This window comes from Pimephales promelas, chromosome 5, assembly GCF_988280905.1.
Source record: "Pimephales promelas chromosome 5, fPimPro1.hap1.1, whole genome shotgun sequence".
Taxonomy (NCBI): domain Eukaryota; kingdom Metazoa; phylum Chordata; class Actinopteri; order Cypriniformes; family Leuciscidae; genus Pimephales; species Pimephales promelas.
The window spans coordinates 8,543,115-8,566,699 of NC_142773.1; the positions used below are offsets into that span (position 1 = coordinate 8,543,115).

Genomic DNA, 23,585 nt, shown 5'->3' on the forward strand with positions numbered 1-23,585 from the left:
TGGTTTCTCGATTTCTGTTGAGACATTCAGATGGTAGAGTCTTTGGCGTAAACAGAATGAGAACATGGATCCATCATGCCTTGTTACCACTGTGCAGGCTGCTGGTGGTGTAATGGTGTGGGGGATGTTTTCTTGGCACACTTTAGGCCCCTTAGTGCCAATTGGGCATCATTTAAATGCCACGGCCTACCTGAGCATTGTTTCTGACCATGTCCATCCCTTTATGGCCACCATGGCCCCATCCTCTGATGTCACAAAGCTTGAATCATTTCAAATTGGTTTCTTGAACATGACAATGAGTTCACTGTAGTAAAATTGCCCCCACAGTCACCAGATCTCAACCCAATAAAGCATCTTTGGGATGTGGTGGAACGGCAGCTCCATCAACTGCAAGATGCTATCCTATCAATATGAGCCAACATTTCTAAACAATGCTTTCAGGACCTTGTTGAATCAATGCCACATAGACTTAAGGCATTTCTGAAGGTGAAAGGGGGTCAAACACAGTATTAGTATGGTGTTCAACCTTTAGGTGAGTGTATATTTGATGCTAATTTTACACATTGCCATGTATGTAGCCTACGATGACTGAAAATCTGGACATTTTATGAAATTAGAAATCTCTATTTGATGCTTTTTTAAGGTCTGAAAAGGAGAACATGTCTGGGAGAAAAGATGACATATGTTCACCCTACCTTACAGCACATGCCAGATGTTGTTGGCCACGTGTTCATAATTCTCAGAGAGGAGAAAAGCATTAAAGGCTCTGGACAAAACAGCAGTATTAATGTCAACATATGTTTTAAAAATTCAAAAATATTCATAAGGGAGCCAAGACCTATCACCAACTGAACATCAGCTTGCTTCAGATTGTCCCTGGAGTACGTAATGTTGCTTTTTAGTTCATCTATTTTTTTTTTAAAAACATGTGAATTCAACGTGCATTTAACGTGAGCTGTTTGACACATTCAAAATAATTAAAGCAATTATTGCAGCATTTTTCCTCACTTTCTGTGGCTAGCATTTAGTATTAATATGGACTAGTAACTAAGTACTAATACTATTGAGAGGATTGAACAAGTGTTTGAAAATTTAATAAAGTCACACAGTTAAATGGTAATGTTTCCAAGGGCCAACGAAGGTTCTGAGGTTGTCTATAGATACAGTATGTGTGTAGGCAATTTGATTTCACAGGTTTTTGCAGTATGCACTGTATTTCTGTCTGTCAAGGTTGGAGAAAGATGAGCTGGTCAGCATGCTCAGATTTCAGGGCACGTCTATGTGCAGCTACAGGGTCTCATGCCGTGGAGAAAATCTTTCTGCAGAAACGCTTGAGCCAGGAATGCAGAGGAAACTAGCTGATTTCTGTGATGCGCATTTGTGACTCTCTTGTTTGAACTCTTTTCTGTTAATTTCAATTTGTTCATTTTGTTGTTGAATGAACCAAATGACACGAAAAAAGATTCGTTCATTTTGATGAACGAGTTCGAACAGGAGAGTCACGAACGCGCATCGCAGAACTGAGCAAGCCGAGCATTTGAGCTTATAAAACTTAAACTGTTATTTATTTATTTAATGAGCGATCGTTTCGCTTGATAAGACCCTTATTCATCGTCTGGAATCGTTTAAAGCCCTTTGAACAGTTTGCACTGAAACTCTCATTTGGACCTTGAACCGTTTGGTTCCCATTGAAGTCCATTATATAGAGAAAAATCCTGGAATGTTTTAAATCAAAAACCTTAATTTCTTTTCGACTGAAGAAAGAAAGACATTTACATCTTGGATGACATGGGGGTGAGTAAATTATCAGCAAAAGCAACACACCAACAATGCGCCCGAACACACCTGGTTTTCAGACCAGCAGCCGAATGGGCGCACAATTGGGCGCAAATGCATTTGCTATTTAAACAACGTGGCGCAGGACGTGCGTTGGACTGAAACTAACAAAACATGTTTGCACCGGATGTTTGATAGGGGCCTTTATCTTTATTAATTGATACACTTAACAACTTTAATGTATGTATGTAATGAAAACAAGTAGCCTAATATATTCATGTAAGTAAGGGTTAATGCCCTTTGAGGTGTCCATTGTCAGGTTTTAATGGACGACGGCGAGGCGTGAACCGTCCGACGCGCAGCGGAGGACGGTTGCCTCCGCCGAAGTGGTTGTTAATGCCAACTGGCCTCCGCCGAAGTTTAATGCCAACTGCCTCCGCCGAAGTTAATGCCAACTGGTTGTTGACCAGTTGGCATTAATGTAAAAAATTCAGTATCTCCTCTCCATAAATGATTACAAGACCCTATATCTATTGTTTCAGTCCAGAATCTGTCTTTATGGGGGGCCAATGTGATCTTATTAGTGTGGATAGGTTTTTATACAAAGAGTGTTGTTAGACCACATGCATTTTTGTACATTTGCGTGGTGCCTCATTCATTCTTACACTACAGCAAGAGGGTTCAATTCCCTGCAGATCCAAGAGTTATTCCAGTCTCCTACTGTATTTGTTGTGGGGCTCCTCCTGTTTTCCCACAATCCCAAGGACATGCAGCATAGTTGAAATGTGTTAGTCCTGGCAATCCAGGTCATTATAGGCTCCAGCATCACTGCCTGGAGAAGAGATGAATGGAGAAAACGCGAAATGCAGATGCTTTTATGCATAAACATTTTTGAGATGTAAACAAGTTTGCTAATCCTTTGAGGTTCATAGATGTTTAATTCATGATATTTGATACTGATACTTATATATTTTACATTAAGTGTTTCAGATATTTCATATTTGGTTCCACACTGGCCTGGTTTACAGCACACTTGGCCTCACCACATGATCCCCATGATCCGATCAACACACACATCAGCCAACATCAAAACACATCTTGTTTACAGATATCCCCATCAGATAGCTTCTGTATCCCGATAACTGATCGGATGGCTTTTCCTTGCACAGTAATTAAAAAAAGGGCTGCATAAATCAAGATTATGCTTAGGGCTACGGCAAATATCTTATTCAATAAATGTAAACTCACCCGAGGCCTCTTGCATGAAGCTAGACAAGCTTTAGACTAGGTTTAGATTGGGCAAAACCATACAAACCTGATTTAGATCAGGTTAAACAGGCTCTCGAAGGCTCGGTATAAACTCTCTGTCAACTAAAAGTTTGATCCAAAGTTTGACATCAACTCACACAGAACATGGAGAGTTTGAGAGTTTTCAGTTTGATTTACACAGTTCACTTCTCCTGAAGATTAAGAGATCATTTGTACAAACAAAAATGTGCAAGGTAACACGGCAGACTCTCTCCAATTGTTTAAAACATTATTTAATTGAGCTACAAACATACGAGTATTGACATCATGGCTTTTTAGTCAAGGCACATTTAGCAAGATCGTTACAGATTAAGAGAATACATGTGACTTGTGGCATTTACACACGTCTCAACGTTAGTCAGTAAAGTAGGTAATTATGATTTGCTTTCACTGTATATCTTTTCCCTTCTATTCTCCAAAAAGTGTGTGTTTCTCATTCACACAGTTTACCTCAAAAGGGAAAAGAGAAGCACAGATAGATATGATGCGTAGTGAGCAGAAGACCCTGCAGGGGAATGACATCACGCTTGATCTCATTACTACTGAAGCGCACCACATGACCTCGGTTCAGGCGCTCTCTTCACGACTGATACAACATGGGCTATTATTCATGCAGTAATAAGAGCACAATATTGCATGCCGTACAATTACTGGAGACACGACTTTACAAAACCATTCAGCAATAATGTCATTCAGCACATTTAATTGAAGAATTTCAAAACTTTTGAGACTGAAGAGTTTGCAGGATTTTTTGCTGAAGAACATTAAACTTTTGAACTGGGTCATTTATATATATTAAAGGGCACCTATTATGGAAAATTCACTTTTACATGGTGTTTGAACATAAATGTGTGTTGGCAGTGTGTGAGCAAAACCACCCTAGAATGATAAAAATCCACCCAGTGTTTTTTTTACAATCTCAATTTGACATCTCAATTTGGTTTGATTGACAGTGTGGTTGTGGCCTAGACCCCGCCCTCGGTGATCTGTACACACCATCCTCCATTGTTTCAACGACAGCCGGTAATGTCTCTTGGAAACACAAGTGTTCTGTTGTGGGATGGGATGTAATAATTACATATATAGTAGTTTTCACTTACTTCCACATCAGAGCCACTGAAAACACAGTGGTTGTATTGTATTTTGGAAGTTTAAGTGGCGCCTTTCCTTCGTAAATAAGTTTATGTTTGAGCGAATCATTTTCTGACTGACTGTTTTGTGAACGAGAGTCAATTCAAAGCAGGTCTTGCTTCAAAGTTAATCCTCAACTGTGGATCGTCGTCTACTGTTTGCGATCCAACGTCACCTCCAGTAAGTGTATTTTATGATTTTAAGCAAATAGTCATTTCAGTCGATGTTAGCCAATTCAACAACAAATGCGTCTAAAGTTGTTGTCGTCGTAGGATGTCTGTGTATATAATTTAAACCTTGTTTGTATAGTGTGTAACTGTGATGATCTGCGGCTGGAGTGCCCGCTTGAGCCTCTGGGGGGCACTCCTTCCTAGTTTATTGTTTCATTCTTGTTTTACCCTGGACTGATTATGGTTTATTTCATGCACCTGTGTTTTATCATCTTGTTTAGTTCACCTGTTTTAAGCCCTGTGTTTCTGCCCTGTCTTGGTTGGTTATTGAATGTATGTGTGTTACGTTGGTGCTTTCACGTCTCTCGATTCCTGCTTCTAGTGTCTTGTTTTAAGTTTGTTTAATAAAGCTACACTGCGTTTGGACCCAGCCTCAGCTCTGTTTCTCCGCACGGCGTCACAGAATAACCAACCTCAAAATGGGTCCAGCAGTCGTCAGCAACCGGGCTATGACAGAATACCTGTCGTCAGTCTTGCAAGAGGGCCGGTCTGTCCAAAGGTACGCGAAGGAGTTCCTGTCCATTAGCAGTCTGGGAGCGCTAGATGATATCCAGCTCATGGGCCTGTTTCTGAATGGGCTGGATTATGAGATCGCTCGATGGATGCCGCGGGACCTTGCCAACTGGACTCTTGACGGGTATGTCGCTCGGGCTTGTTCCTTGCAGGACCTCTTCACTACTGCCCGCTTATTCTACTCGACACCTGCCGAGTGTACTTTACCCGCGAAGCCCTCGTCGTCTTCACCGCTGGTTCACGTCAGTCACGACGAGCCCGCGCTTCACGTGCGCATTGACGAGCCCGCGACTCACGTCAGCCCAGGCGAGCCCGCGCTTCACGTCAGCCCAGCCGAACTCGCGATTCACGTGAGCCCCGCGAGGGAATCTCCTGTTCAAATCGATGAACCTCCAGTTCAAGTGGATGAATCTCCAGTTCAAGTGGATGAGTCTCCGGTTCAAGTGAGTGAATCTTCAGTTCAAGTGAGTGATCCTGTTCAAGTGGATGAATCTCCAGTTCAAGTGGATGAGTCTCCGGTTCAAGTGAGTGAATCTTCAGTTCAAGTGAGTGATCCTGTTCAAGTGGATGAATCTCCGGTTCAAGTGAGTGAATCTTCAGTTCAAGTGAGTGATCCTGTTCAAGTGGATGAATCTCCAGTTCAAGTGGATGAGTCTCCGGTTCAAGTGAGTGAATCTTCAGTTCAAGTGAGTGATCCTGTTCAAGTGGATGAATCTCCAGTTCAAGTGAGGGATGAGTCTTCAGTTCAAGTGAGTGAATCTCCTCTTCAAGTGAGCGCTGAAATCTCCTCTTCAAGTGAGCGCTGAATCTCCGCTTCAAGTGAGCGCTGAATCTCCTCTTCAAGTGAGCGCTGCATCTCCTCTTCAAGTGAGCGCTGCATCTCCTCTTCAAGTGAGCGCTGCATCTCCTCTTCAAGTGAGTGAGTTGTCCAGCCCAGCGGGTGTGTCTAGCCCTGTAACGCGCCGCCGCAGGAGGAGGAGAAGGAGGACTCGTTTGGTTCGCCAGGCCCCGGTGAGCGTGCCCAGACTCCTCGCTCTGCCGGCCCCGCCTCTGCGCCTCGCCCTGCCGGCCCCGCCTCTGCGCCTCGCTCTGCCTGCACCCTTCAAGCTCCGGGAGGCCTTTCCTGTACCCGTTCACCACCCAGAGGTTCCTCCCGGGAATTTCCCCAAGTATTTTTTTGGGGGGGGGGCAGTAGGTACTCTGTGGGGGCCATGGAGGCGGCACTGACATGGACCGCACCTGAGTCTGCTCCGCCCTGGCCGCCATCACGCCCTGCTCCGCCCTGGCCGCCATCACGCCCTGCTCCGCCCTGGCCGCCATCACGCCCTGCTCCGCCCTGGCCGCCATCACGTCCTGCTCCAACCTGGTCACCCACGCTCCACGGCCCAGGCCCGCCTTGCCTGTGTCCGGGTCCCGTTCCCCTGCACGGGACTGGCCCTCCGTCCCTCCCCCAGGATCACCTTCACTCTGCCCCCCGCCTGGATTGTTCTAGGAGCGTCTGGAAGCCGCTCCTTAGAGGGGGGGTTAAGTGATGATCTGCGGCTGGAGTGCCCGCTTGAGCCTCTGGGGGGCACTCCTTCCTAGTTTATTGTTTCATTCTTGTTTTACCCTGGACTGATTATGGTTTATTTCATGCACCTGTGTTTTATCATCTTGTTTAGTTCACCTGTTTTAAGCCCTGTGTTTCTGCCCTGTCTTGGTTGGTTATTGAATGTATGTGTGTTACGTTGGTGCTTTCACGTCTCTCGATTCCTGCTTCTAGTGTCTTGTTTTAAGTTTGTTTAATAAAGCTACACTGCGTTTGGACCCAGCCTCAGCTCTGTTTCTCCGCACGGCGTCACAGTAACCACACGTTTATATATATTTAAAGATATTGTATTAAAAACTGCATATGTTGTTGTTCTGTAAGTTAGCCATCTTCTCACATTTGCCACAGAAGCACCTGTATGACAAGTAAACATGACGCCACAGGTCCCTCGCATAAATGTAATTTCGCTTGTACGTAGCAAACTTTATCACAGAATGTGTTTGTAGTTTCAAAAAATTGCGCCAACGTTTGTGTGTGTTTGTGTGAGTGTGTTGCACATCCATAATTGCAAAGGGGACGCGATTACAACTCTATAAGTACATAAATGTATCAAATAACCATACTGAGAAGTACTGGTCCATTCTGATTTTTGTTTATTCTGCCGGAGTCTCTTCATCATCTGGGTCTGATCAGAGACTATTTATATATTCCGATTCAAACGTACGCTGAATGACATTCAAAACAGCGGGTCTCTCTCTCTCCCCTTCTGCTTACCGACTGCCATAGGTATCAAGTTACGCCCTCATCCAAAGGCAGGGTGGGATATGCAGCTCATTTGCATTTAAGGTGGTATACACCAAAACAGCTAATTTTTAAACAGGGCCCAAAATGACATTTTCAAATGGTTCTAATAAATTAACTGTGGGGTATTTTGAGCTGAAACTTCACAAATACATTCTGGGGACACCCGAGACCAATATTACATCTTGTAAAAAGGGGCATAATAGGTGCCCTTTAAAAATACTTTGTGAATTACATTTTGGTATACAGTGGTGATGTATTTCTGTCATAATTTCTTGAAGTTAAACCAAACTTTTAATTTGATGGTTTGTCGTGAACATCTTTCAGTTTCAGTGTGTTTGACGGCAGATTTTCCTCAAATGAGCTGTGGAGATGTGTGAAGACACTGTGAGTGTCACGTGTGTGTGTGTGTGTGTGTGTGTGTGTGTGTGTGTGTGTGTGTGTGTGTGTGTGTGTGTGTGTGTGTGTGTGAGAGAGAGTTTGTGTATCAGACTCAACTGTGCCGTTCATTTACTCAGAGACACACAGATTCACAGCGACATGTGCTGACTAGTGTCAGGATTCGTCCTGTCTTGTTTTAGGGTACGTTTACACCGCAACGGTGAGCTAAAAACGGGACTGTTTGTTTCTTTAATAAGATGACTGTTATCAAAACGGATCTGTGAAAACTACTGTAACACTTTACTTGAAGGGATGTGCATAATACTGACATGACACCTTCATACGTGTTTTGCATGTTTATGACAACTGTCATTAAGAGTCATTTACTCAATTATGAGAGTTTAATCGCAAATATGACATTGTTTAAGATGTCTTGCTTTTTCGCAACCTTTTCTCTCCTTATCTTCCTTTTGTCTTCAGCATTCCCTCAAAGCTATCAGTCTCTTGAGACGGTGGTTTTCCTTCTTCTGACCCAGATGAGAGGCAGTGCTGGAGCTCTTTCTCCACAGCAGATTGAGCGCTGTGGTGACCTACTTAGAAAGGGCTTTAAAGAGCAGTCATTCATTACATTAAATCATGCTTTTGTCAGACACAGGCATGTTCATAATGAAAAATGCATTGTCCCAGATTGACAATGCTGGCCTTTTACTTTTTTGATGCAAAGATGGACATGCACACGTTCCGATCTGCTGCCCGAGATGCTTTCCTAACCTTCATCAGATCTGTGCGGATGAAAGCGTGTTATGAATGATGCATGACTCCACCAGCCGAAGCGCTCGAGTCATTGAGGATAGAGAAGAATGTTCTACATGCCAGAATTGTTAGATCTCTTGAAATGTATTAGGAATAAATTACGAATGCTATTTATTAAATACAACTTAAAATCCAGCTTTTAATGTTGTTTATATGTGTATGTGGTGTTTTTAATGTGCTTTAAGACAAACCATGTGTAAATTTATAAGAGTATTTCCTCCTCAAAACTGCAGTGAACCAAAGACAGTCTCAAAAACACGGTGTGAAATCGCTGGTGTTTCTGACGTCACAAACAACCTTGTAACCAATCAGATCAACGAGTGATCGTCAACCAGTGGATCTCTGAGTGGAGGCGGGGCTCATTTCCATATTCATAGAACCGTGCATACTAAATGAGGCAAGCTCGAGTTACATTCAAGATATTTTAAGGCATGAAGAATATGTAATTTTGGTGAGCAAAGATGAGTTTTAAGGGATCAAATTATTTACATAGGGACTTTTAATTTTAAAAGTTTTATATTTTAATTGACATTTTTTTAGATTTTGTGAAACAGAAATGTTTATTGAAACTTATAGAAAAATCTATTAATAATTACAATTAATTTTTTTTTTTTTATCAAATTTGATGCATTATTCCTTTATGATACCAAAGATTATAGATATACAAAGACGGTGCACTCTTGTGACTATGAATAGGGAAACGGCAACACACCATATGGCGGAACAAGTCCCGCCCTCTGAAAAAAAGAGCCAATCGGCAGTTGGTAAAGTCATTACATCACTGCCATTCGCATTGGCTTGACCAACCTGAAATATACTTTTTTTAATGCCATTTGAGTGCAAAAAAACATAATTTATAAGGCAGTTCTTGTCAGATTTTATTGGTGATTTCAAATATGAATTTTAATCGTAAGCTTGTTGAACAGCTTTGGAGAATTTGATGTTTCCCCATTCAACAAGATAGGAGCTGCACTTGCATGAATGAAAACACTGGCCGAGAGACGTTTCAAAGATGGCCGCCACGTGAAATGAATCTCACTCAAACCAAACAAAACATGCAATTTGGTACTGAATATTTCTATGGCTAAAAAGGTAGAAGTAATTTTAGTGCTTGTAATATAAATCAACAAGACCTGTATAGCAACTATTTACATGCAAAAAATTTACATCGTCACTCTATATCTGCCAATAATACTGTAGCCTATGTTGTAGGTAAGATGATATTTAAATGGTTAGTTTTATGATCAACTTTACTTTTAAAACATATAATGCATTACAATGATGATTGAGAGATAAAACGTCCTCAAAAGCCTGATGGTCATATTTGAGACTCTTGATTTTTGTATTAAATGATGTGATAATCAAGTAAACCAAAGTTGCTTCAGTCCATTAAGTTTTTATCTTGAAATATTACTAACAATGTAAAAGTTATTCTTACATTTACTTTATAAAAATCAGTAACGTACAATGACCTGAATGGGAACATTTGTACAATTTCCAATAAAAGGCCTTTTACTTTGCTTCATCGGTCAGGTAGATTTTGTGCAACACTTTTTTCAGCAAAGTTTGGATTCAATGGGAAAATTGTAATCATTTAATTGCATTTACTTTCAAAGTTCATTTAATTTTAATGGGAAAATACTTAAAGGTGCTCTAAGCGATGTCGGGTGACGTGACTTCTTGTTGACGTTTAAAGTATTTTCAAACAAAACGGAGGCTAGATAGACCCTCCCTCCTCCTCATCCGCGCACTGACCCCCCCAAACCCCACCTCCAGGGCCTTCTTGTCAGTTATTGGCTGGAACAGTTTGTTATGTTTCGTGGAGCGGGTTGCTGCAGATGTTTCTGTTGCCATTTGTGGAGCCTGGGTTGTCTGGTTGTCTGTACAGTGTGTTTAGGGGACAGGCAACTAGCGGATAGTGAGGAGATGTTTGCTGTATGTGACAAAAAATTGTTTTGGCCTAAAAAACGAGTGACATCACTTAGGCCGTGTGTCCACCAAAGCGTTTTTCCACGCGCCTGGCGTATGTTTTCAATTGTTTTCAATGGGAGCGCCGCGTTTTTTAAACGCATGAGCGTACCAAGGCGCTGAGCGTTTATTTCACGCTGAAGCGCCAAGCGCCCGGCGTTTTTACTGGTCGCTGGGAGTTGAAAAATGTTCAACTTTGGATAAAACGCAGCGCTCATCACTGTTACATTTTACCCAGCCGTCCAATCACAGTGATGGAGGGGCGGGACTAATACCATACCGAACAACTGTCAACATTTAAACTGCTGCGGATATTCTGTATCATAGCAACGAAACGGCTCAACGGAAAAAACGCTGCGCTGCCAAAACGCTCTCAAGCGCCCAAAGCACGGCGTCTTCAGCAGAGCGTCTGCTGGCTAAAAACGCTTTGGTGGACAGTACACGGCCTTAGAGCACCTTTAAAGGTCAACAAGATCTTTATATTGGTATAGCTTACATAAAATGCATATGAAGAGTTCAGATGCAAAAGCCTCTAAATGCCATTTGAAATTTTCTTCTAAAATGATGATTTTTATCAAGCTTGTATATTTAAGTTCAGTAATTTCACTTAAATGACAATTAATAGGTAATTATCATTGCCATTTAAGTGAAATTACTGAACTTAAATATACAAGCTTGATAAAAATGATCATTTTAGAAGAAAATTTCAAATGGCACTTAGAGGCTTTTGCATCTGAACTCTTTATATACACATCAGTAGTCACTCTATATGTGCCAATACTATGTCTTAGTAAGAAGATGATATTAAATTTTTTAGATTTATGATTTAAAGATCTGTAGTTTGAAAACATGACATGTATTGCAGTACAATGATGATTAATAGCAGCATCTGTACAATCTGTGACGAATACCTCTTCTATTTCTCTCTCCATAGTGTCACAGCCAAGCAGATGAAGAATAATGAAATAATGTGAATGCACTGCGAACACACACTAGAGGAACACTGTTAAATTATATGCAGGAAACTACAGAAGAAATATACAATCACACTAACTGGAGCAGATCCTTGAGTCTGAATACTGGACACAAACCTCAGATGACTGGGACAAGAATGCAGCGTCCTGAATTATCCTCCGATGACTAGAGGAGACTACGAGACAACCATCTCCATGCGTCTGAGAGGAACAGAGACACGGGAGGATGTCAACAGAGGCCGACCGTCAAGCAGATGTCAAACTCACTGCTAAGAAGGAGTCCAGGAGGAAAGGTCAGTTCAGTAGCGTTAACTTTACAGCCCCCCTGTGGTGAAAATCAAGCTTGTTTATGTGTGTATGTGGTGTTTTTAATATGCTTTCAGACACACCATATGTAAATTCATAAGTGGACAGCATTGCTGAGTATTTCCTCGTTAAAATTGCAGTGAACCAAAGACAGTCTCAAAAATCACTGGTGTTTCTGACGTCACAAACGACTAGCTAGCATGGGAGTCTCGAGAGAAGCCAGGTTATCCCTGTATATTTTTCGCTTGATAAATGGTGTATATTTAGCAATATAGTGGTTGCATTATGTATATTAGGATGTTATGCCTTTCTCCACTGGTGTTCGGAGTTGTTCAAAAGCGTTTCTGATGATTGTTAGAAGGCAGACTGAGATGGCGAACAGGAACATAGTTTGTGTAACATTAGCAACACATTATTAGCAGTTAATAACATAGTCAAGCAAAAGGCTAATCATATTAATTACCGTTTTGTGTCCGACGTTGTAAAGGGCGACACCATTGTGCAGCGTTTACCTCAGTAAGTTGGCCGAGTGGATCTCTGAGCTGCTGTGAGTGAGTGGAGGCGGGGCTCATTAGCATATTAAGAGTTGCATTCAGTATATTTTAAGGTATGAAGATTATATTTACCACAGTAAAAAACGTTTGAATATGTCATTTTGGTGATCAAAGATGAGTTTTAAGCGACTACAGGCAGACTTTAAGTGTTTCTTTAATGTCGTTGTGCAAACATTGTGCTACCACAGTCTCTTGTCTTTCCTTTCATGATCGATTAAGGCAAACGTTCCATCCTCGAGTCCGGAAATCACAGTCTTTATTATCTACAAATATTGCTCTTACCATATTTGCCATTATTTCAATAATTTTCTCATCCTTTAAGATTACTGTACACAGATGTTTGTATAAATTAAATTTTATGTAACAAAGTTCGGCAGGAGCACGTTCAAGTAATCGACCAATCAGCACAAGAGGAAGCCGGTATAAAATTACCCAGATAGCAAACTGACATTGAATCAACGTGGAAATATGACATCGAAACAACGTTGATCTGACATTGTTTTGCTCATCGAATTAACGTTGAACCAACGTCAGACGCGTCATTCTTTCAAAACTAACGGAAAATCAACTTGAAATCAACGCGTTGTTTCAACGTTATGAAAGCAAACCAATTTTCGATTTTCATTTAGCTTTGAAGAATGCCGCGTCTGACGTTGGTTTAACGTTAATTCGATGAGCAAAATCAACGTTGTTTCAATGTCATGAGAGACGTTGTTTCCACGTTGATTCAATGTCAGTTTGCTGTCTGGGTAGCCTTCCCTCACTCTCGGCTGGTGTCTATCCCAGTAAAAACACTGGGTTTAACATTTTCACTGCAATTCACAGAAACAACTGGAATCCAGAAAGTGAAGGGTGGATTTGCAGTTATCATTTTGTGTCAATTTGCTGAATTTAGGGGTAAAATCATACCCTATATATTGTATTGTTATATAGTGTACTGACAACTCATCAATTAAATATTTTCCATTGAATATTCTGCATAATTGGATGTTTTTAAATAAACACTGACAAAAAAACAGTGACATGATGATATATACAACATTGATATTAGAGCCAGACCGATATATCGGCAGGCCGATATTATCGGACGATATTAGGCATTTTCCAAACTATCGGTATCGGCAGTTATAATGGCCGATAAATGAATATTTCAAAAATAAAATAAAAACGGATGAAACGCTTGAACCATGTCATGAGTGTCGGAGTTGTATAGTTTGTCCACCAGAGGGCACTCTACACAGTCCCTGTTGGCAACACTCGTTGAGTTGGTCACGATACACACATTGCTTGAATAACAATTAAAAGATCATCCACATCAGTTCTCTTAACTCAAATAAGCAACAAAATTTGTGACTATCAAGTCCAGTTTTGCTGCTGTTAAATAAGCCGAGAGTGAAGCGGAAATAGCTAGTAATAGTTACGTTACTTTGTTACAGTGTAGTTGACTGACTGTCCTTTTAACTTTTGACAATGTGACTGAAGTATTTCTTTAATAGCACGCGACAGTTATAGCAATGAGACGTATCATCTCTCCTTGGCCTGTTATATTGAAAATGTATGTTTTACAAGTTGCAGTATGACGTTCTCCATTACTAAATTATGGCTCATCACAGACTAGCTAAGCATAAATCTAGCTAATGCCACTATCATCAGTCTGTTCTGTTGTGACAATAAAAGAAACAAGATTCTTTTTAATGCATTATCATATTATTTTAGTTAGAACTCATAAATAATTACAAATAACTAATGTTAGGGAAATGTGCGTTTCTGAAAAAAAAAAAAATAAATAAAATATCGGCCGATATATCGGAATATCAGATTTTAAAACCAACAAATATTTGTATCGGTATCGGCCTTCAAAATCCTTTATCGGTCGGGCTCTAATTGATATAAGTGATGACCCGGGTTTAGACCTACCTACTGTATATTGTATTTATATAAAGAGTTCACGGGCAAATTTGCATTATATATTTCCCTGGCATCGAAATCAGACACATATAAATTTCAGGAAACACAATTCCTGGCTGCATGTCAATATCCATGGATCACTGTATCTTTGGAAAGTTTTAAGGATCATATATAGAGTCCAACTGACTGGGTTTCACTGTTAAATCCAGTGAGTTTCACTGTTTCATACTGAGTTTCACTGTTAAATCCAGTCACTCAGCAGTCTATACTCAATAGTGTCGTCGGCCAATGATATCTGCGCTGTGCTTCAGACCCCGGTCGCGCTGGGGACGTTTCTCGATGCATCAATACAAGATGCAGTGTTGAGTTCCACTTTGAAAGGGAATTGGTTGTTACTGTCATGTTCTGATATTGTCTGTGATGAGAGATTCAGTATATATGTGTATACCTGCTCTTACTGTCCATAAATGATCAATCACCTCATTCTTGATTTTTCCATCTCCATAGCAACTGCAGCTCACAGACACAAATCCATGTGAAAACTGACTCTCAAACACAGCTGTCATGCTAGCTACACAAACAACACACACATAGTAACCTATGGCAGATGTCAAACGTTTATTAAATATTAATACAATGGATAATATTATATGATTTTTCAGTAAAGCACTTTATACACTGTTTTAAAAGGTGCTATATTGATCCTTACACAGTATTGCAGAAGTCACCAATTAGTCGGATTGTGGTCCAAATCCGGCCCTCGACGTCCACTTTCCTGCAGAGTTCGGCTCCAACCCTATATGAATATCTATATCTGCAATAGACGATACAACAAGACAAAGGCATCAGCTAAGTTACCATAGTCTAATACTGAGTTAATACACAAACCATCACATTCAAACCTGTGAAATGTTATCCCATTTCCTCAGGAATTTAAATCTGTGTGGTTTTTACAACTAGAATATACAGTATCTATGCATGCTCACTATGTAATGGCTAATATTGCCTATATCCCATTGCGAGGCAGGTGTGTTTGATCAGGGTTAGAGCTAAGCTCTCCAGGAGAGTGAAAGTGTGAATCATTCCTCATGAATTAATATTCATTTATGCAGCTTGTGTCCAGATGTACAGCATGGTCAGTTGGTGACCTCCCATTCATTTAAATGATCTCCCATTCATTTATTTATTTATTGAGCGCCATAATGCCTGAAATTGATTAACATTAAAGTGCCCCTATTATGCTATTTCAAAGTCTCCTAATGTTGTAAACAGGTTTACGTGCTTTAAAGGAGTAGTTCACTTTTGAAAAAACTTTTGCTGATAATTTACTCACCCCCATGTCATCCAAGATGTCCATGTCTTTCTTTCCTCAGTCGAAAAGAAATTGAGGTTTTTGATGAAAACATTCCAGGATTTTTCTCCATATAATGGACTTCAATGGGAACCAAACGGTTCAAGATCCAAATGAGAGTTTCAGTGCAGCTTCAAAGGGCTTTAAATGATTCCAGACGATGAATAAGGGTCTTATCAAGCGAAACGATCGCTCATTTAATAAATAAATAACAAAGTTTAAGTTTTATAAGCTCAAATGCTCGCCTTGCTCTGTTCTGTAACGCACTCCTGTTCGAACTCGTTCATCAAAATGGCGAAAGAAATGAACAAATTGATTCAGAAAAAGATTTGTTCATTTTGATGAACGAGTTCGAACAGGAGAGTTCAAAAGTGAACTACTCCTTTAAATGATATAACAGACAGGACAAACCACATCTTATCTTTCAATAGAGATCTGTGCATTAATGTGAACGCATCTTATCAGATCTCACGCTGTCTATGATGACACCAGTAATAATCAAAACATGATTTGATGTCCTAACTCCTCTCTGGAGCCCAGCTGATTGGTTATAAAACAGTGCTGAATATTCTGCTTTGAATATCAGGCATATCTGCTAATTTCTCTCTTGGGGGTTTAAAAGGTCAATGAGTTTCTGTGTCAGGCCTCCAAAAACTAAACAGCCTGATGACAGATTGGGGCGTCTAGAGAGTGTCTTCCTCCTCCCCATATGCTGCCATCTGTCCCGCTCGCACAGAGCGCTTGAACAGTCGATGGCTGACACATGGTCCTCTAGCAGAGCCATGATCTACTTTCACTGGAACCAATAGGATTATGCATTTTCATGTGAGCATAGAGCTAAATATCTCAAAGCGTAGTTTAAATGGAGGAATCGCAACATTTTGTTTGCTTGAAAATACAATGGTCTTGTTAAAAACGAGACTGGGGTTTGACTTCTCTTAAGAATAGGCTATATTGTCTTTATTTTTATGGAGGAAATATGGCCTTGGCATTTCTCTAATAAATGTATCTCATGTTTAATTAATGGGTTTTAGTTTTAGTGTTGAAGCAGGTTTTGGAAAAAAAGTATGAGAGATAATAAGATGACAAAAAATAATAGTAAGAGCATATTGTAAGCATGTGATCATAAAAGTTGGCACAGCTACAGCTATATCCTTTATGTCAGTTCAGTGTTACCCTTCCATTTTTTTATTGTGAATTTATTTATTTTGTCTATATGCTGCAGCTGTGCCCTAAATGAAAACTGTGTTTTATTCATATTTGGTTTGAAACTACACGAAAAGGAGCAGCATTTATATTCATGACAGCATTTATATTCTTGTGCAAATTGGGCAAATGAGTCTTTCTGCACTTTCCTTCCAGCTGTTTATCTTCCAACAGCTGTAGTGCGTTCACTTTTAACTATTCGGAGAATGTGCTGAGCTCAATCTCTTGCTCTCTAGTTAAGGTTATACACTCCTGAGATAGGAAAAAGAAAACTGGGTCATGGCAAAATATTTAACGCCTTTTTTCGCCATTCTGTGCTTTTCTTCGCCTTTGTCGCCATTGGCTTTTGGCTTGCTTAGTTGGGGAAATTTTATTTTATATTTAACAATATTATTACAACATTATTTTCCTGCTGTAAAGCTGCTTTGAAACAATCTGGGGTGCGTTTCCCGAAAGCATTGTTAGCCAACTATGGTCGCAAGTTCCGTCGTTATCAGCATAGTTCAACGAGTCGGTGTTTCCTGAAACCATCGTTCCAACGAACATTTGCAAACAGCATCGCAAAGTTGTGTGGTTTGAACGACAGCTCTCAACCTGTGGTTAGAAGCATCGTTTCTATATTTCATGACATTTGGAGGTAATAAATCCTTATCTTGAGCAAAATAAGCAAGCTGACATTCAGTACAACTGGTGCCTTTTATTTAGAATAAATACAAATGTAATTTACGTCTTTTAGTTTTTCAAAAGATTTGAAGTAACGTGTTTGAAGAGTGCGCATGTGCGAACGTGCTCTACTATGTAAGAACGAGCCAAATATTGAGTCTGGTAATAAATCAAAACAAGTGAGAACAATTAGAAATACTCTTCAGATGACGTGTCTGTAATTTATATAAAACAAATCTAGCGTTAATTGGATCTCAAACAGTTTCATTAAAGGTAGTTATTACTCCACAACGCGCGAAACCAACGTGGTTGAACGATACTTTGTGACAGTGGGTTTCGGGAAACAGTCGTGACTAGCTAGTTGATTTTTCCAACGATTCATCGTACTATGGTGGTGAATCAGCGAACTACGTCGTTGTACGGGAAACGCACCCCAGTATAGTAAAAAGCGCTAAATGTGACCTGATCCAGCAAAATGACCTACAGTGAATCAAATTTAAAAATTGAGAGATTTTGGTATTAATGGAAAGAGGACACCATACAGTAAGCTTTCAAATGATATCTTAGTCAAAAGTCATACCTTGAATGGTTGTAAAGATATACGCATTTGAATTCTGGTCGTCTGCCCTTTTTTTTCCAATTGAAAACCTGAGAAAATGGGGGGTTTTTTTACCGTTTTTTTTTTTTTTTTTTGTATTCATTTTACAGCTTAATTTGACCAAATACAGTAATAGAAATGCGATTTAACCAGGCTGAAGCTCAAATTATTTTTAAGTTTATTTTTTTATTTTTTATAAAGGCACTTTTACAAAAATGTTCTAAAATGAGAAAGATTGAACAGAGGTGCCAGAGAGAAATTCACTTTTGGATTAGCCCATATACAGTAAGCAGAGAGTTTTCTTTCGTTTTGAATGGTTCCTTTTAAAAGTAGACATTTCAATATATACATTTCTCAGGTCTGTGAGGCAAGTAGGAAAAATTACCGTTTGTGCGGTGTAATTCACATAGGCCTATTTATAAAAAATATAGCATTATCTGGGAAGTTTTGACTACAAATGTCACGTCCATAAGGCTGAAATTGCCCATTTTTAAATAATTTATCCTCAACTAGTTTTGTGGTGTAGGTCTACGTATTTTAAAGTTAACTTCAAATAATACTAATAGTAATTTAAAGATGTGGTACAATTGGATGGACGGGAAGGATAACTCCCATTGGAGGGGTGTGTCGTGATTCTGTCTTTTCACACCGCGACACAGGTTTGTGGATCTGAGTGTCGCGATTTCGGTTTTATATCGGGGAAATATAGAAAGAGCCAGGAAATGCTCAGAGGTGACGAGGAGAGTTGAGTTGAATTTAGTAAAGCTTTGACAACTTTAATCGTCATTTAAATACCTTTACTCAATTATCTGGACTACGAAACTTTGGGAGATTATTTTTGAATGTCTGTTCTTTGAAATTAATTGAATAAATTTCATTGTTTTTCCACATAATCGGCCCATATCTTAACATAGAACATTGCGACTTCCGACTCATTTCGCCAGAGCGGGTCCCATATAAATAAAGGTGACTTGACTTGACTGGTGTTTTATTGGTCCTAACCATTTTAATCACAAATCACTGGTCTGGAAATTAGCAAGGCAACTTTTTTTCAGGAAGGAGAGTCAGTGTTGTTCCTCTCAATGCTAATGGCTTCAAACTGACAGAAACATGTCTCCCCGTCCATTTGAGTTTACATATTCACCATAGTGTTTAAATCTGGCCAAAACATGAGCCTGATGGACTCGTTCTCAAGACACTTCTTGGTTGTCTGTGCACTTTAACTTAAGCAAATATCATCTGATAATTCCTCTTTAGATTACATTTATTTTGTGCTAGAGATGCATTTATTAGGATATTTCCCAGCAGATTTTTAAGGACGCGGCTCTGTAGCATAACCATGCAACTCGTGTTTCATCGTGATTCATCACACACAACTTCCCATTTTCTGCCAAAAACATCGTTCTGTCTTTAAGCCAATTCACACCGCACAGACGAGCTCCAAGAAACATGTTTGTTGGGTTTTGGATGAGTGTGTTACCCCCTGTCGGTGTGTATTGGCGATGACCATGTGTTTCACAGTGTCTCCTAGGGCAGTGTGAAGATGACAGTTATTTCTCATAAAATTATGAATCCAACAGCCAACTTGTTTGTTGGTTTTGTCTGTGCGTGTGAATTTGCCTTTTGGCGTTTTGAGACAGCAACGGCTTAAAGTTAAATTTAGATAATTTCCTGACTAATCATTTGTGGTTCAGACACTTAAAAGCTTAGTGTTTAGCCATTTTGGTTGGGTTGGGTATCGAGAATCGAGTATCGATTGGAACCGGGACTGACTTTTCGTTTTTCCCGGAATCGTTCAAAATTAAAGTTTCGATATTCACAGTCCGCCGAGCGGAAGAAGAAACTGCTGAACAACACCAACGAAGAAGCGTCTACCAGAAGTGTTGGCATAACCGCGCGAGTCGAACATGAGTACCTTACGTCGGCGGTCCAAAGTGTGGCTTCACTTTTCTAAAAATAACGAAATCTCGGCAAAATGCAAAATTTGTGACAAAAGGAGTATTTGTGACAGAAGGAGTATTTTCTTCAGAAAGGAGTATTTCCTTCCGAAAGACCGTTGGTTAGCAAGGTTAGCTAAACTTTTTTGACCCTGCCTCTTAAAAGAATCGGAATCGAGGATCGTTAGGAACCGGAATCGAAACAAGGAATCAGAATCGGAATCAGAATCGTTCAAATTCAAACGATACCCAACCCTACTCAGCAAATAGGGGGGTGTCCAGCAGCTCATGGGCTCCAGTGCGTCACAGAGCCCTGTTTTAGCCCCGCCCAATTAATCCGTAAAATTGCAATCGTGAAAAACTGTTTAACGGTCTAACTCCACATTTCAGTACTTCACAGTTCACAGACTTTGTAATATGTTTTAGCAATACATATGTAACATTTATAATGTGTTTAGAACTTTTTTTGTAGAATTGCCTTTACAGGGACTTTAAAAAAAAATGAATTACAGCTACCTCCGCTGACATCACTTGTACCTCAACCAAATGTAACTGATTTTTGATTGTATAGTCCAGCAAATAAAGCAAAGGGCCACTGCCTCCTTCTGCCATGTTGTCAAAAGCATCCAATTTCCCATGTAAAGGTTTTTATTTTATTTTTTTCCCCACAAAAATAGCCAAAAAACATCTGTTATGGTAGGTTTTCAGTTCTGAAACTTACAGGATATTCTTATAAAATGATGACCTCTTAGTAGAGCCCGACCGATAAAGGATTTTGAAGGCCGATACAGATACAAACATTTTTTTGTTTTAAAATCCGATATTCCGATATATCGGCCGATTTTTTTTTATTTTACTTCAGAAACGCGCAACAAAACATTAACAGATTTCCCTAACAGTTATTTGTAGTTATTAAAGGGTTAGTTCACCCAAAAATGAAAATTAAGTCATTAATTACTCACCCCCATGCTGTACCAACCCCGTAAGACCTTCGTTCATCTTCGGAACACAAATAAAGATATTTTTGATTAAATCTGAGAGCTGGATCAGTCCTAGATAGACTGCCTAAGGGACTGGCTCTTGACGGCCCATAAAGTCATTAAAGAAAAGTGTTACAGCCCTCAATCCAGTTCAGCTCGTTATAAATTCTCACATAGATAAAAGACCGAACATATAGGAATCACAGACGATTTAGCGTTTCTGGCGTTAACACACCATATTTTTAATTAGACAGGCCTTGAGAGTTGAGTGGACAATAAATCATAAATTCAGCAAAATAAAGATAACACAGGTAGGGCCCATAAAGGGAAAACAGATACCCTTGCTAACCCTGTACTTCAGTCAGGAGAGATCTTACCTGGCTCCCGAAAAGAAATAAAACGGGTGAATCTTCCGGGCAGCTGCTTCCCTTCACTGAACTAAATAAATAATAAAAAGTGTACAAAGGAAAATAAAGCCACTACTTGGTTTAAACAAATAAACTAGAATCAAAAGAAAACAATCATTCGCCTCGCTCCCGCATGGCGAGACGACAACCCACAGGTGATCACCCCAGCTGGTAATTAGGCGGAGAGAAGAGGAGAGCGGGCTGTGAGAGAGCAGTGAGAGAGAGATCCGTGACATCAGAACCGGCACCGCTTAAATAGCAGGAACTCCCGTGACGTCACTTTGCTTTCCGCTGTACAACTCTACCTCGCCATCTGTAACTCAAAAGAAATAGCACACACACTAATCGCTCAATAGTACACACACACACATAACAAAAAGGTTTAAATATTCCATGTGCCTACAGCGGCTCAATTCTAAGTTTATCAAGCGACGAGACTACTTTTTGTGCGAAAAAAACATAAATAACGACTTTATTCCACTATTCCATTACTTCCTTATGGGCGCATGCGCGAGAACTGAGACGAGGACATTCTCATTCGTCTACTTCTTGTTACCGGCTGCTCCGCTTAGGAGTATTAGCGCCACCTACCGTATAAAATGATGATCCATATATAAGGCGCTCTGGATTATAAGGAACACTGTCGTTTTTTGAGAAGATTAAAGGCTTTTAAGTGCACCTTATAGTGCGGAAAATATGCAAATTGAAAAGCGTATGTACAGCGCGCATCTTCCTCTGCTTGTAAACAGAAAGTTTTGCACTTCCAGCTATATCAGCACATCATCTTATACGGTAGGTGGCGGTAAAACTCCTAAGCGGTGAGCAGCCGGTAACAAAAAGTAGACGAAGGAGATAAACGTCTTCGTCTCAGTTCTCGCGCATGCGCCCATAAGGAAGTAATGGAAAAGTGGAATAAAGTCGTAAATTTTATGTTTTTTTCGCACAAAAAGTAGTCTCGTCGCTTGATAAACTTATAATTGAGCCGCTGTAGGCACATGGAATATTTAAACCTTTTCTTTAATGACTTTATGGGCCGTCAAGAGCCAGTCCCTTAGGCAGTCTATCTAGGACTGATCCAGCTCTCAGATTCAATCAAAAATATCTTTATTTGTGTTCCGAAGATGAACGAAGGTCTTACGGGGTTGGAACAGCATGGGGGTGAGTAATTAATGACTTAATTTTCATTTTTGGGTGAACTAACCCTTTAATGAGTTTTAACCAAAATAATATGATAATACATTTTAAAAAGAAACTTTTATTGTCACACAGAACAGACTGATGATAGTGGCTTTAGGTAGCGTTGTGGTTAGCTAGTCTATGATGAGCCATAATTTAGCAATGGATAACGTCATACTGCAAATTGTAAAACATACGTTTTCAATATAACAGGCCAAGGAGAGATGATTCGTCTCATTGCTATAACTGTCGCGTGCTATTAAAGAAATACTTCAGTCACATTGTCAAAAGTTAAAAGGACAGTCAGTCAACTACACTGTAACAAAGTAAAGTAACTATTACTAGCTATTTACGCTTCACTCTCGGCTTATTTAACAGCAGCAAAACTGGACTTGATAGTCACAAATTTTGTTGCTTATTTGAGTTAAGAGAACTGATGTGGATGTTCTTTTAATTGTTATTCAAGCAATGTATGTCTTGTGACCAACTCAACGAGTGTTGCCAACAGGGACGGTGTAGAGTGCCCTCTGGTGGACAAACTATACAACTCCAACTCTCATGACATGTTTCATCCGTTTTTATTTTATTTTTGAAATATTCATTTATCGGCCATTATAACTGCCGATACCGATAGTTTGGAAAATGCCTAATATCGGCCGATAATATATCGGTCTGGCTCTACCTCTAGATGTCAAAAGCTCAAGGAAAATTTGATTTCTCAGTTCATCACCCCTTTATTTAGGCTGAGGATTTGATATTTCCACCTCTGAGTTTGAGTCGACAGGTGGTTGGGTCATTTTCTAATATCCTTATTTATCTTTACATGATCCATAAAATGCTGTGAAAAAACAATTAGCTAATTGATTGACAGGCGCTCTGACCAATCATTGTCCGTCATCCGCCATTTTGTGCGACAAAGTAGTCAGGAGAGTTAGTAGATTAACTTTGGTGGATTTGAAAAACGTTGTGTTCTGACGTCTTTCACTGCTATAGGCTCGTTTGAGATTAGCAAAATCTGCGCAGAACCGATCACCGCGAGATACATGTGTCCGAGTGCGGTCCGCCTTGCTCTAATG

The 23,585-nt window shown here is 39.9% G+C and overlaps 1 protein-coding gene across 2 annotated transcripts in view; it reads left to right on the plus strand.

Moving 5' to 3' along the window:
• Nucleotides 1-23,585, plus strand: part of dab1b (DAB adaptor protein 1b) — a 49,948-nt gene that overhangs the window by 2,235 nt on the left and 24,128 nt on the right. For both annotated transcript variants that reach the window (XM_089130917.1, XM_089130918.1), the window contains exon 2: nucleotides 11,384-11,716. In XM_089130917.1, the coding sequence (XP_088987043.1) occupies nucleotides 11,650-11,716 (67 nt within the window). In that variant the 5' untranslated portion in view covers nucleotides 11,384-11,649. The remainder of the gene's footprint in view (nucleotides 1-11,383; nucleotides 11,717-23,585) is intronic.